Source organism: Ciona intestinalis, chromosome 8 (assembly GCF_000224145.3).
Source record: "Ciona intestinalis chromosome 8, KH, whole genome shotgun sequence".
NCBI lineage: Eukaryota > Metazoa > Chordata > Ascidiacea > Phlebobranchia > Cionidae > Ciona > Ciona intestinalis.
In genome coordinates, this window is record NC_020173.2 from 3,717,498 (window position 1) to 3,730,414 (window position 12,917).

Genomic DNA, 12,917 nt, shown 5'->3' on the forward strand with positions numbered 1-12,917 from the left:
TTGACGGCTGTTAGTTATTTGAAACACGATCAGGATATTTGGATATTATAATATCCTATAGGTGCTTCAGGTGTCCCTCTTCCCTAACCCTACTATAGGTTAGAGTAAGACGGTCCACATTTTCGTATTCTTTTAACGTTCCATTTGGTAGTAAACAAAGAATATTTACATAATTATACCAGTATCCTCATGACTCTAAAAAAGCGTTAATTAGTAAAAAAAAACGTTTAGGAAACATGGGACATTACGTTCTAACGGCATCCATCTTACCCCAACCTATTAGCTATATATAATCATTATATGGTTTTAGACGTTTAAAGTTAAAGCAAGTTCATATACCGACGACGGTCTTGTACCATAAACATAAAAAGACCTTTAAATTGCATTTGTCTAGTCGTTCAAGTTACATTATATTTGCTTGTTTAAATTAGTGTACAAGTTCTGATTTAGTAGGTTACTTTGTAAACGCTAATAACGCACGAAACGATATATGTTACACTTTCAAAGAGCAAGCAATATAAACACACCAACGAGGATAAATTTAAATAACTACGCATTTAATTGGCGCAATTAGAACATTTCTTTGCCAGCCAGTTTACACTTTGTAATGTAATCAGTACTTCTAAGAATGTATGAGCGAAATAGAACGTATTCCTTGTATATATGTCTGAATTTGCATTCTATATATGGGCACTGCTATATAGCCTAAACTTGTGTTATATATAATCCTGCAGGGTAAGCTGGATACCGCATATGATATCTCAGGTTTCATATCGTGTTTTTAACAATTAAAGATGGGACACCTTTTAACTTTTTTTTCGTCTCTTTTGGTAGTAAACAAAGAACATTCAAAGAATTATATAAGTTTATCCTCGCGACTCCCATAGACCGTTGTTAATTGTTGCAAACACAATCAAGATATTTGGATAATATGTTGTTGAGTTGTCTCATCTTGCCCCACCCTACTATATAATTTCCAACGTAAAACTTGCTTTATTTAGAGTAAAGCTGCTTAAATAAGCGTTTTATTACATAAATGCATATTCCATAAACTTTGTCGAAAAAAGTAAGAATTAAAAATACTTCAGGTTCGTGTCCCATCGCATTGTACTTCACATTGGCTATATCCACGTCATAATACGCATTATGATGTATTCGAAGATACACGTACGTAACATACACGTTGCAGCACGTTGCGTAATTGTAATTAAGCGAAAACAAAAAGCATAAATTTAACCGACGAAATTGTTTTTGTTCATTCGTGTACAAGCGCCGTAGCGAACTCTATACAATTGTAATATTAAATTTGTTTTATAAAGTCGATGTATACCGTTATATACCTTGAGATACATTTGTTGCATGCTTTATATAAGCTACAGGTATGTAAATTGGATAAAATTGTTTTATTAGGACAATTAACATTTTAATAATTTAAGTTGACGACTTAAATTGCAGGGAAACGCAAGCCTCGGTAAATGGCATTTTAGTCCGTTTTACGACGAAATAATGTCTTTGAAATATGTAATACTCATACCATGACGTCATATGTTACGAAACTGTGTAAGTGTAACTATGGTACTGTGGGGTAAGATGGATACCGTTAGCATATAATATTTCATATTTCTTAATCGTGTTTTCACTAATTAAAAACGTTTATTTAGACTTTGTAGTTTACGGTTACATAAATCTGTATAAAAATATTGTTTACTACAAAATGGGACGAAAAAATAGAATAAAAAATGGGCCGTCGTACCTCAATCGATTTTATAATTACCACTTATTCATTGGCGTGTATATATGAGCCTAAATTTCGTGGGATTGTTTAATTCCTAAAAACCTGTTTTTCTGCTCGGGCCGCCTTCTTATTATACTTGTAGCTTTAGGCTACAAACCTTACACCACAGTTTGCGTTTATTTAGATATCAGAGAATAATTTCAACACGACACTCGGCGAAATACGCCAGAAGGCTCAAGGCTCTTAATAGAAAAGGTTTAAAATGACTTTATCAGTATGAGAAAATGTATTTCTGAGACTCTGATTTAAGTAGACGGATATACAAAATGTTTTAATACAGTTTTAATATAGGTGTGTTTGTAAATTTATAAAAGTACAGTTTTCTAAATGTATGCGAATTACAGTTTAAACGCGATTTTTGAGATATTTTAAAGTTAAACCCTAGTCAGCTGTTTTAACTAAACGGCTATAGTGTATCTTATTTCTAATATTTAACATGTTTTAATATAACACGCAGTTTAGTTTTTAATATAAAAATTTAAAACCAGCTTTATTTACTTACGGTATACAAAATGTTTAGCGTATAGTTTTATAACCGCTTTAGCGTATAGTTTTATAGGTGCTAATACTCAGAAAAAAAAGTTTTATAAAGAATAAATATATTTTTACTTTTGACTTGTTTGAGATTTTATTTTTACGTAAATAGACTATGACATTTAAAACAGATAAACCATTTCTATTTAACGCTATTTTATAGTCGACTTCTATACATCATTATGCGGCTGCTGAATGATTTTTCGCAATTCTCCTATTGCGCAACTGAAAAGAAAAGTCTTGATGGTTTAGGAATTTAAATAATCCTGTCTATGAGTTGTTTGTGACGTTGTATGTGGGTGAGGTCCTAGTGTGGCACACCCTATTTAACTGAGGCTGTTTGCCTTTTATCCGTAACATGATAATAATAATATATAAATGTCTTGATCGTGTTTTAAACAATTGCCAACGTTCTGTGGGAGTTGTGAGGATACGGTTTTATATTTAGTTGAATATTCTTTGATCCCTACCAAATGGGACGAGAAATACAATGAAAAGGTGTCCCATCTTCCCCCAACCTACTATATGCTAAACATTTTTGGTCATCGTTTTTCTATCTATAAATACTTGCACCTTTACCGGTTAGGAATTTAAACGTTACGCTCGCAATCCTTACATTTCATCGGCGTACAATTGCTCCTTTAACACAGAGATTTAACGAGCAGTAATAACGTTATAATTAGAGTGTAAAACAACGCACAGTGTACAGTAGATGCTTATACTGTACTGCTGTTATACTGAAAGACAGTACAACGTGTATATACAGTACAGAAGTCATACGATATTGAACAGTCAAATATTTGACTGTAACACGTTTTTAAGTTGGATTTTTTAGCAGTTTGTTGTAGTATAGTGGTAACCGTAAATCCCTTATATTTTAGAGCAAATTGATTGTATATATAGATGCTACAGTAGAGTAGTCAAGTTAGTTAGGTATTTAGAAATGTGTATTTAGATTCACCATTAGTATTCTGTGTGTATGTTTTATAAAGTTGTACATCCTTGATAATTTAGCATGAAAGCTTGCAACACACCAATACTGTTTCATCAATTGAGTTTCTATATAGAGTTATGCGTGTGTTAGGCCACATATAAAGTAGTGTGGGGCAAGATGGACATCGTTAACACATAACTATCCCATATTTCCCAATCGTGTTTTAAACAATTAACAGCGCTCTTTGGAAGTCTTACGGTTATACACTTCTGTAAATATTCTTTGTTTACTGCCAAATGGGACAATAAAGAGAATAAAAACATAGATTAACTTATACCTTAACATACTGCATATACATTGGCCATCTTACCCCAACTTACATATATACATAAGCCAACATACCACATCCTACTGTATATATATCAATAAAGGATTAGAAATATCTAATTTTGCTTAGTTTATATTATCTACTCAGTTACGGTTTAAAATTTCCCCGCGGGGTGATAGAGCATGTTTTGTTTCTGTGCTATTGTATAGAGTTACATTCTAGCAGCTGTTATATGAGTTGAGACATGCTGTTATTCATCGCAAAGAATTTACTAAATAGTTTTAGACATTAAATGATTTAGCTGTATTAGTCAAATTGCTAGTTATTGTTTTAAAAAACGTATTTCAGTCTAAAAATAAAACAGTTAAATGGTGCTGGTATATATAAGTATTTAGCTGTGTATGTGTTTTAAGTGTCTTTAGTTTGAACAGAATACAGTGGATTTCATATAAGGCAGTTTTTTTTTAGTTACATTTTTTTTCCGATTGCGTAAAATGTAACTTTGGAATAGATGTCATACATACAGTTAAGAACTTAAAAGTCGCTTTTTATTAATATTTTTTTGATTATGTTGTTTAAAATGACTAGTACAGCTACCAGAACAATGTTGTTATATTTATTTATTTACTGATAAAATAACGGATACGGTCGGTATATTTACATGTGATTATACCGTGGCTGTTTATTTAAGTTATAACTTTATAATATATGCAATGTATTTAAAAACCGGTTTAGCCCAATTTTCTGCAGGGTTCGCCCCAAATATTGTTGCGTAAATAGTAAACAAAACGTGTTTTTGCGACGCGTGGCATCCCAACTTTTGTTTATACATACTTTGGTATGTTTTGTCTTACGTGTCAACAAGGACATTCTTTTCAAGCTCACGGCCTCTAATTATACTGAGTGCTAGCACAACTAACTACCAGTGCGTTTAAATACCCAGCTACGCTTGTAAAGTGCTGTTAGTGACACTGTCGCCGTTGCCTTGCCGTAAAAACAACGTTTGTAATAGTAATCAGCACAACAAGTGCATAAAACACGGGTTTTCTGAACAGTTTTAACACAAACACAACGTTCTAGATATATACACCACAATTATCACGTTTTTATACGTTTTAGTTTAAAAATTAAACTATCTTTAGTCAATTTGAAAATAAAGATAATAGCGTCTCACATATGGTCTGTAATGTTAATTAGTATTTCACCTTGGCATAAAATCCATAAACTGTTTAACTGTTCCACACTTTTTCCGTACACACAAATCTTCGTAGAAACGCGGTATATTTCTAAAACTTATCTGTGTGCTGTGTCTGGTGACTATTAACGCATCTTTTTCGCTGTAAATCTTAAGTCCCAATTTTTTGTTTGTTTAACCATTTCAACCACCACTTTGACGAACCAAAAGCGTCTTGTAAAATCTAAGCAAACATATTTTGAACAACAAGGTTAAAATAACCTTTCGATTTTAACATTCTATTCCAAACGGGTGAGATTCAAAGAAAATGCAAGCCATTGGACCTTGGACCTAGATCTGCGGTTTAGACATGTATTGGTCCATTACACCAACGCTATATTTCGTTCTTATTCACATTTCTAAAATTCGTTCACGTAACATAACGTTAACCGCTTCATTTAAGACTATGTTTAATTTTTACAAAAAAACAACGAAAGCTCTTAAGGTGTCTCTTATATAATGCTATTTCCTTATACCATTTTACATACGCAAACATCTATTCTATTTGGCTTCTACAGCGCGGCAATTCAAAATACCTAGGATTTAGGCTACAGTCGGTATATTACCCTTACTACATACGGTCAAGTTATTCAAGCAAGATTAATGATCTAATACGAATATAAATGACCAACTGTATCACTTAAAACACAAATGCTCTGAACTGTCTATCCAGTTAAATTGATGCATATGTGTTTACGTTTTCGAGAGAGGGAAATAATACATAAAATAAAACGCTTTTTATCGATCGTTGTATAATTCTCCCATGTCTATATGACCGAACACATATCATTGTTACGATTTGCGTCACATTAGCTTACGTCATATGACGTCACGGTGTTACGCATCAATTAAGCGAAAATTGCTTAAATTATAATGTATTGCATTTTGCTGTGTCAACCCGCACAGGTATATTGTGTTTAGGGTGGCTATAAAGCAATTTTCTGTCTCCGGTACCTTCTTAAATAACCCATAAGTGATATTGGATAGTAGCATTTGCCGTTAAGTGGCTTGCTCAAGAACATTTTTTTCAATATTTCCTATGTTTTCAGTGTAAATCTTTTTCAAGTGGGTAATAGCTTCAAATAGTTTAAAATTTTTCATGATTTATAACTTCTTATTGGTTTGTTACACGCTAAAAACAACAGTCGTGCTGTAAACTAGCAATCAATCATTTTTGATAACCCCCTACACAACATAGGTCACAGTCACGTTATATACCCTAACGTGGTCTTATGTGTCAACCACACTTGGACACGGTAGCCGCGTGATTTCCCCCCAGGCAAAAACTCTCAAAGGCAAAGTCGTAAACCAGAATAACGAGTCGAATTCAATAGAAAATCGCAGCTATTTTCTCTAATTATCGTTGACTATAGCTAAGAAAACAAACTGCCTTCGGCCGAGGAAAGTAATTGCTTTTGAGTGATCAAGGTTAAGAGTGAGTGTAAGGGTTAATGTGGAGCCAGTTTAGGTTTGGTTAGCGTAACAAAAGGCTGAATAAAAATTAGTGTGACTTATTTATCCTCGTGCGGCGGGTAGGGGCAGTCGCTATAACAGTGTTCTTTTTCATAAACCCCGTGCACACTTACGAGTTTGTAACGTCGTGGGTGTTGTTTAACGTTAACTGATACGGAGGATATAATGTATATACCTGCATGTTGTACTGCAATGCGCTCGTGCTATATATAGACAGCGAGTATAAGGTGTAGGAATACAACATGTGTTTCTGGTATACAAAAAGACACCCATAACATGATAGTGAGCATGAGGTGTATGATAGAAAAGAACACATATCTTTCCAAAAACAGATAAAGTTAAAAACGATGGTATAGTAGAGTGGGAAAGACGAGACACCTTTAGCTTATTATGCCCAGATATCCTGATCTTGTTTTAAACATTTAAAAACGATCTTTGGTAGTTGCGAGAAAACGGTTTTATATTTTATAAAATGCTCTTTGTTTACTATCAAATGAGACAAAAAAAAATAAACAAAATGTGTTCCATCTCTTCCCAGCCTACTATATGTGTTAATACTCATTCTATTTGAATAAAAAAAATAAATAAATAAATAAAGATAATATAAAAATGTTAATACGTTTATTTTTTACAGACTCTTATAGATGGAAAGGTATTCTTGATATAAAGAATTAAGTGAAGGAATTTAGAGTAGCGCTGGCCTCTGTAATAATGAGGAGAAATTGTATCTTGAAACTGTTACTTGGACTCACCGTGTTTGGAAACACGCATGGTGTTCTGTACCCGTATGGGCCCGAAAATGGCGACGGTATAGCAGACTGTGGAAGATGGAACCTTGGATCTGTAAAAATTCCCTTGAATGATCCGATTCCTTTCTTTGGGGGTCCCCCGTTAGCGGATGTTTGGGTAAGCGGATAATAGAATACAGATTTCAGTTGTATAGTAGTGTGGGAAAAGACAAGTCCATTATTATTATTAACTTATTTTGTTATAAACAATTAACAGCGGTCTATGGGAGTAGTGGGGACGTGGTTTTACAATTCTTTGAGTGTTCTTTGTTCACGACAAAAAGGGACAGAAAAATTGAATGAAAAGAAGTCCCATCTTTCCCCACTCGAATATAAGTAACTTTGAGGGTGATTAACATTTAAGATTGATTTGCCTAAGTGTAAATATGACTGTATGAGTGTTATATTAGGCATAATTTTGTAAAATGCAAGAGGTTACATACACAGTTATTTGTGAAAATATTAGGTATTGGTTACTAATATAAAAAATTATCAGAAAATATACACATGGGGTAACTTGTAAGCGGGCAAGATAGTAGTGAAACAGAACCTTTGCGTAAATACTTTCGTTTCCGTATTGTTTTGTTGCCAACTTTCATCTCTTCATTGTTTTATTCAGTTTGATATGCACAAATTTGAATTATCTCTTTATTTTTTTCAGATTTCAACATTTGGTGCCTTGTCGCCCAACAAAATAAAAGACCATCGTGTAAACCAGATTCTCAACAACACCATTCTTGCTCCCTTTTTTGTCTCCTCCCAACCCGGTGGTGAAGGAATCATTCATCATCGACAAGTTTGTGGAAATGATCCGCTGTTGATGCAAATCTCAATCGACGTAGCAAGGTCAAGAAACGTACCGAATGTTAATTTTGCGCCAAATTGTGCACTCGTGGTGACTTGGAGCAAAGTGTCCTCACTGGATGATTCAGACCAGGTGAATATTTTACATTTGTGGTTGTTTTCATTGAGTTTAATTTAACTTAGTCATCCTCACATGGCATGGCAATGGTAGTTGTTATAACGCAGGTGTTTTGTTTCATACACATCATGCCAGCTTACAAGTTACCAAATGTGTAACTTTGTGGGTGAAAGTTTATGACAATTTAGACAATCATAGGAAACCACTTGGTTGGAGCAATTAAGAACACACTCCTACAATAGTTACAGCATCAAGTATTCAACCTGCTGTAGTTACTCTATATTTAAATTTTAATCCAAAATTTTTAATATTTTTAGACCAACACTTTCCAAGCAGTAATTGCCTCAGATGGTGAGAAGAGTTATGCGATATACAACTACCCACGTAATATTACTTGGATAACTGGGAACAACAGACCTGCCGTGGCTGGTGTGTTTGTCTCAGGTGACCTAATGTCAAGTTGTGAAGTTCACCTGCCTGGTTCTGAAACACCAATGGTGAGTACAGGGTTTTAATATTTATTGAATTGCTCTAATTGCTGAAAAAGCTGGGTTTTGACCAAATTGTGATAGCTTTTTAGAGGTTTATTTAAATTGAAATCCCTAAAAGGCTATGTGTGAACTAGTTGTATCGTTCAGTGGCTCCCACAATGTGTTCCAAGCTGGACTGTAACAAATTTGCAATGGATTTTTTGCAGATTTTTTTTAATTGAAATGCTTTAAAAGGTATGATTATGCTTAAACTAGTTGTATAGTTAAGCGGTTCCTAAATGTGCACCACACATTATGGCACCCCATTGTTCTAACACTGATTTACTATTAGTTTCTGTGAATTCTGTGACTGATTTAATTCGAAACTAAAAATCGGTAACAGCTAATTTTTTTGTTTAAATTTCATAATGGGTGTCAGGGTAATGAGCCAACTGTGGCCTAAGTTTCAGGTCATATGACGTGCCCCGCTGTACGACCTTACCCACATAGAATAAAATAAAAATAAATGTTTATTGATTTGGCTGTAATTTTAATTTCTTGTTAAAATTTTCAGGTTCAAAACTTAGGCACAAACACATGGGTAAATGGTGTTCGTGGTAGATATGTATTGGACATATCAAGTCCATTGAAGTGCTCGTCTAAATTTAGTAAGTTACATTTCTGGTTGTTATGGTAGTATGTAAAAATGACATATTTAGTCTTTTTTATTCATTTTTTATGTGGTGGTTGTGCTTTTTTTGTATCAGGTCAGAAGCAATGTTATAGCTTAACCGTCATAAAAAGTGTTTAATGTGGTAAATGCAATACTACACTTAGGCTTTGCTTGTTTGTATAGACACCTAATAGCAGAGTAAAAACTTGACTGACAAATGCTTACTGCTTTTATTCACATTAGAACACTTTATGTTTCTTGTGTTTTAAAAGCTGTATAGGCATTTGACTCCAGGTATCCATAACTTTTCGCTTATGTCTATAAATACACTATGTTCCTTTAATTTATATTATATGCTTTTTTTTTTACAGTTTCCCCATGTGGCAACCTAACTGAGGACCGTGGGACATCTGAAGGTTACTTTCAATACACAGAAGATGGGACAGGCCGTTTTTTCAGGAGGTTTACTTGTAATGTCGGTTTCTACTTATCTCCTGACACCAACACACGAGATGTGGATTGTGTGTATGATCCTGATTATTACACTTATGAGTGGGAGGAATTGCCTAATGGTTGTCTAGGTATGGACTTGTTTATTCCGCTCTTAATTTTAGTTTACATTATTTCCAAAAAAGTTATTTCTTTTCGTTTTAAATCTTTGCTACCGTAATCGAGGAGACAAATGAAAGTTATTATAGTAGGGTGGAGGAAGATGAGACACTTTTTTATTCTATTTTTTAGTCTCATTTTGTAATAAACAAAGAGCATTCAAGGAATTATGAAACCGTATCCTCACGCCTCCTATGGAACGTTGTTAATTGTTTAAAACACAATCAGGATATTTAAATATTACGTGCCAAAGGTGTACCGTTTTCCCCACTCTAATAATAACTTTTATTTGCCTCTTCGATTACGGTACTGAAGATTACAGAGTATTTAAATTGGAAAAAATACCTTTTCAGGTAAAAATGTAAATTTGATTGCGCTAATACTTATATTAGTTATATATTAGTAAACCTATGCACTAATGATGTATTGCCTTGTAAAAAAAATACTTTTTTTTTAAATTTTAATGTTGTAGATCTGAATGCAACACGGAGACTACAGACTTCACTGGAAGTCTCAAGATTCAACAACACCGACCTGTTGTCCTGGTACGATGATCCAACAACTCTGCAAACATTGTTGCAAGACTACTTACCTGAATCAGTGAGTTAGCTAACTATGTTTTGTGTATACTTTGGGAATTATTCATTAAAAAAAGTACAATGTGTTTTCTTGGTAATTCCTGTCTCTTTGTTGTTTTAATTGAATCTTAGCAATTTTAATGGAAGAGATAAATAATGTAATTAGTTATTTTTGCAATGCAGGTCACAAGGAGTTTACCTATTAATATTTTTTGGTTTATTTGCTAGAGGTTTTCAACCTGAACTGTGTTAATTTTTTTTTTTCATGTTTATAAACGATATGTTTCCATTACAGATAAACCACTTGGTTGAAGTAGCGGGTATAAGAGGGGTTGTCAATAATGTGGACAGTATTTCTAACTTAACTAGGTGAGTTGACACAATATGTTGATAACTTTAAAACCACTGGGTTGAAGCAATTACTGTCCAAGTATCTTACCAACGACTCACAGGCCCACATAGTAGCAGCTTCCAGAACACTAAGGCTAAAATGCTTTACCAGTTTTTTGCATGGTTGACAATAGTCAAACCTATAACAGTCCGCTGGGTTAAAAATATTGCCATTAAGCGTCTTAGGAAACATATACTAAAAATAGTAGCAGCGCCGGGATTCATACCTGGTATCATCTAGTCTAAACACACACTCTACTAATGGTAATCACTTTACTATGAAAAAAAGTCATCATCTTACTCTCCCCTGCTATGTATTAATATAATACCATATGTTTTAATATTCTATGTTTGTAATATCATTTTACAAATATAATTATTACATAACAGAGACGGAAATACAGCAAGTGTAAACGTTAATTTCACGACTTATGTACCAACTTACAACAACAAAAGACTGAACGGAGATAAACTAGGACAAGAAATTGAAAACGCTTTACGAAATGATGGTCAAGTAGATCTGGTTTCATACAATCCCTCTGCAAATACAACAGGTATTATAAAAATAAATTTCACTGTTATAAAACTAATGTTTTCCATGAACACTAATACCTAGACTACATTTATAAATAAATATTAATGATATCCTTCAGTTACGAAGCAAGTGGCCAACCAGTGAACCACTGTGCCCATTTTTTTTATTCTAATTGGGTGCAACAGTTTTTAATCGCTGTTTTTTTACACTTTTACCCATAGCGTGCTTTAACAACTGTTGTTTTGCCGTTGATTCCCATGATCTTCACTATTGTTTTAGAAAAAATAAATAAAAATTATGTTATAGTTATTAATTTTATTAAAAAGATCTTAATTAATAAATTGAAATTAAAAAATTGTTGATAAGAAACCAAGAAATTGTTAATGAAATAAAGAAAAAAACTATGGTATGTTAATTAAATTTAATAAAAATGACTTAATTAATTTTTTTTTCAAGAAATTGTTAATGAATGTCTCCAAAGTTGTTTATGTTGGATGAACTATGACCCAGTAAGATGCAAAGCTGGGAAAATAAAACCAGATATTCTTCCTGATGCTTGCTGTGGCTGCCCTGGACAAGCTTATACAAGTTCTTTGAAGGTAAATAATCAAAATATAAGTGTATGTAGATACTTTGTTTGGTGTGGTGTCTATGCTTTGTTCATGTTTTGTGCTTTTTGTTTATTTTGTCTATGTTTTTATCCATGTTTTGTCTATAAAAGTTTTGTTTATATTTCTTTCATGTTTTACCTATGTTTGGTCCAAGTTTTTCCATGATTTACCCGTGATTTTTTTCATGGTTTTGACAAAAGCTTACTGTTTTTATTCACATTTTCTGTTACTCGGTGATCATTATTTTTTTGTGATTTTAAATTTTATATTATTTTTTCAGGCGTGTTGCAACAACCGTCAAATCTATGACCCAACGAAGTCTGTTTGTTGCGGCCGACATGTCAGGCAAGGATCAAGTTGCCCTCCTTCCAGAAAGTTCCGGAAATAGAAATTATATTTCGTTCCACCATTTATTTAGACTGCACTTGCCGGAAAGAATTTTTTCTGCTTCTGTTGCTACCAGGCATAATGCAATGCTGCTATGTAATACATGTTTTCAATAGCTTCACTGGTAAAAAAGTAAATTATTTTAACAATGTTTTAACTGCCACTTTAAGCCAGATTTTTTTTTAAAATGCCTTTTCAAACATTATTCTTCCTAAAACTAAAGTGGTATGACAAAATTTTAACTATGACTTGTGGGTAAGTTGTACCTGAACTTCCAGCCAAATTTTTGTATTCTGTTTCAATGTCTTTGCTTGTATTGAGTATTTATTATGTTTAGCAAGAAAAAATAACTTTAGACAATTTTATCAACTGATATTAATGTTTTACTATCTGCCGTTAAAACTAATGTGTGTTGTGTATAAATTGCTTAATTATGCACTTATAAAAAATAAATTTAAATATTGAAAACTTGATGGGTGTTTTATGACAGTTCATGACAGATGGACATGACATGAGCATATAGATAGAGATGAGCAAAGACATGACATAACGTGACATAGACATGACATAGGCATTGCATAAATATGACACACATGACATAAATATTACACACATGACATAAATATGACACACCTGACAAAAGTATGGGGATCTTA

The 12,917-nt window shown here is 33.2% G+C and overlaps 1 protein-coding gene across 1 annotated transcript; it reads left to right on the plus strand.

The window, feature by feature from the left end:
• Nucleotides 1–6,920: 6,920 nt before the first annotated feature.
• LOC100182204 lies at nucleotides 6,921–12,393 on the plus strand. Its single transcript, XM_002130451.4, has 10 exons — nucleotides 6,921–7,204; nucleotides 7,748–8,023; nucleotides 8,326–8,505; nucleotides 9,053–9,146; nucleotides 9,523–9,732; nucleotides 10,233–10,360; nucleotides 10,634–10,707; nucleotides 11,119–11,282; nucleotides 11,720–11,862; nucleotides 12,155–12,393. The coding sequence occupies exons 1-10, from the start codon at nucleotides 7,010–7,012 to the stop codon at nucleotides 12,260–12,262; spliced, it is 1,572 nt and encodes a 523-aa protein (XP_002130487.1). The 5' UTR covers nucleotides 6,921–7,009; the 3' UTR covers nucleotides 12,263–12,393.
• Nucleotides 12,394–12,917: the final 524 nt, after the last annotated feature.

Bases quoted from the DNA above. Each gene is read 5' to 3' on its own strand.
- LOC100182204 (XM_002130451.4), top strand. From the start codon at position 7,010: ATGAGGAGAAATTGTATCTTGAAACTGTTACTTGGACTCACCGTGTTT. The intron at 8,024-8,325 runs GTGAATATTTTA...TAATATTTTTAG, and splicing joins CACTGGATGATTCAGACCAG to ACCAACACTTTCCAAGCAGT. The intron at 11,863-12,154 runs GTAAATAATCAA...TTATTTTTTCAG, and splicing joins CTTATACAAGTTCTTTGAAG to GCGTGTTGCAACAACCGTCA.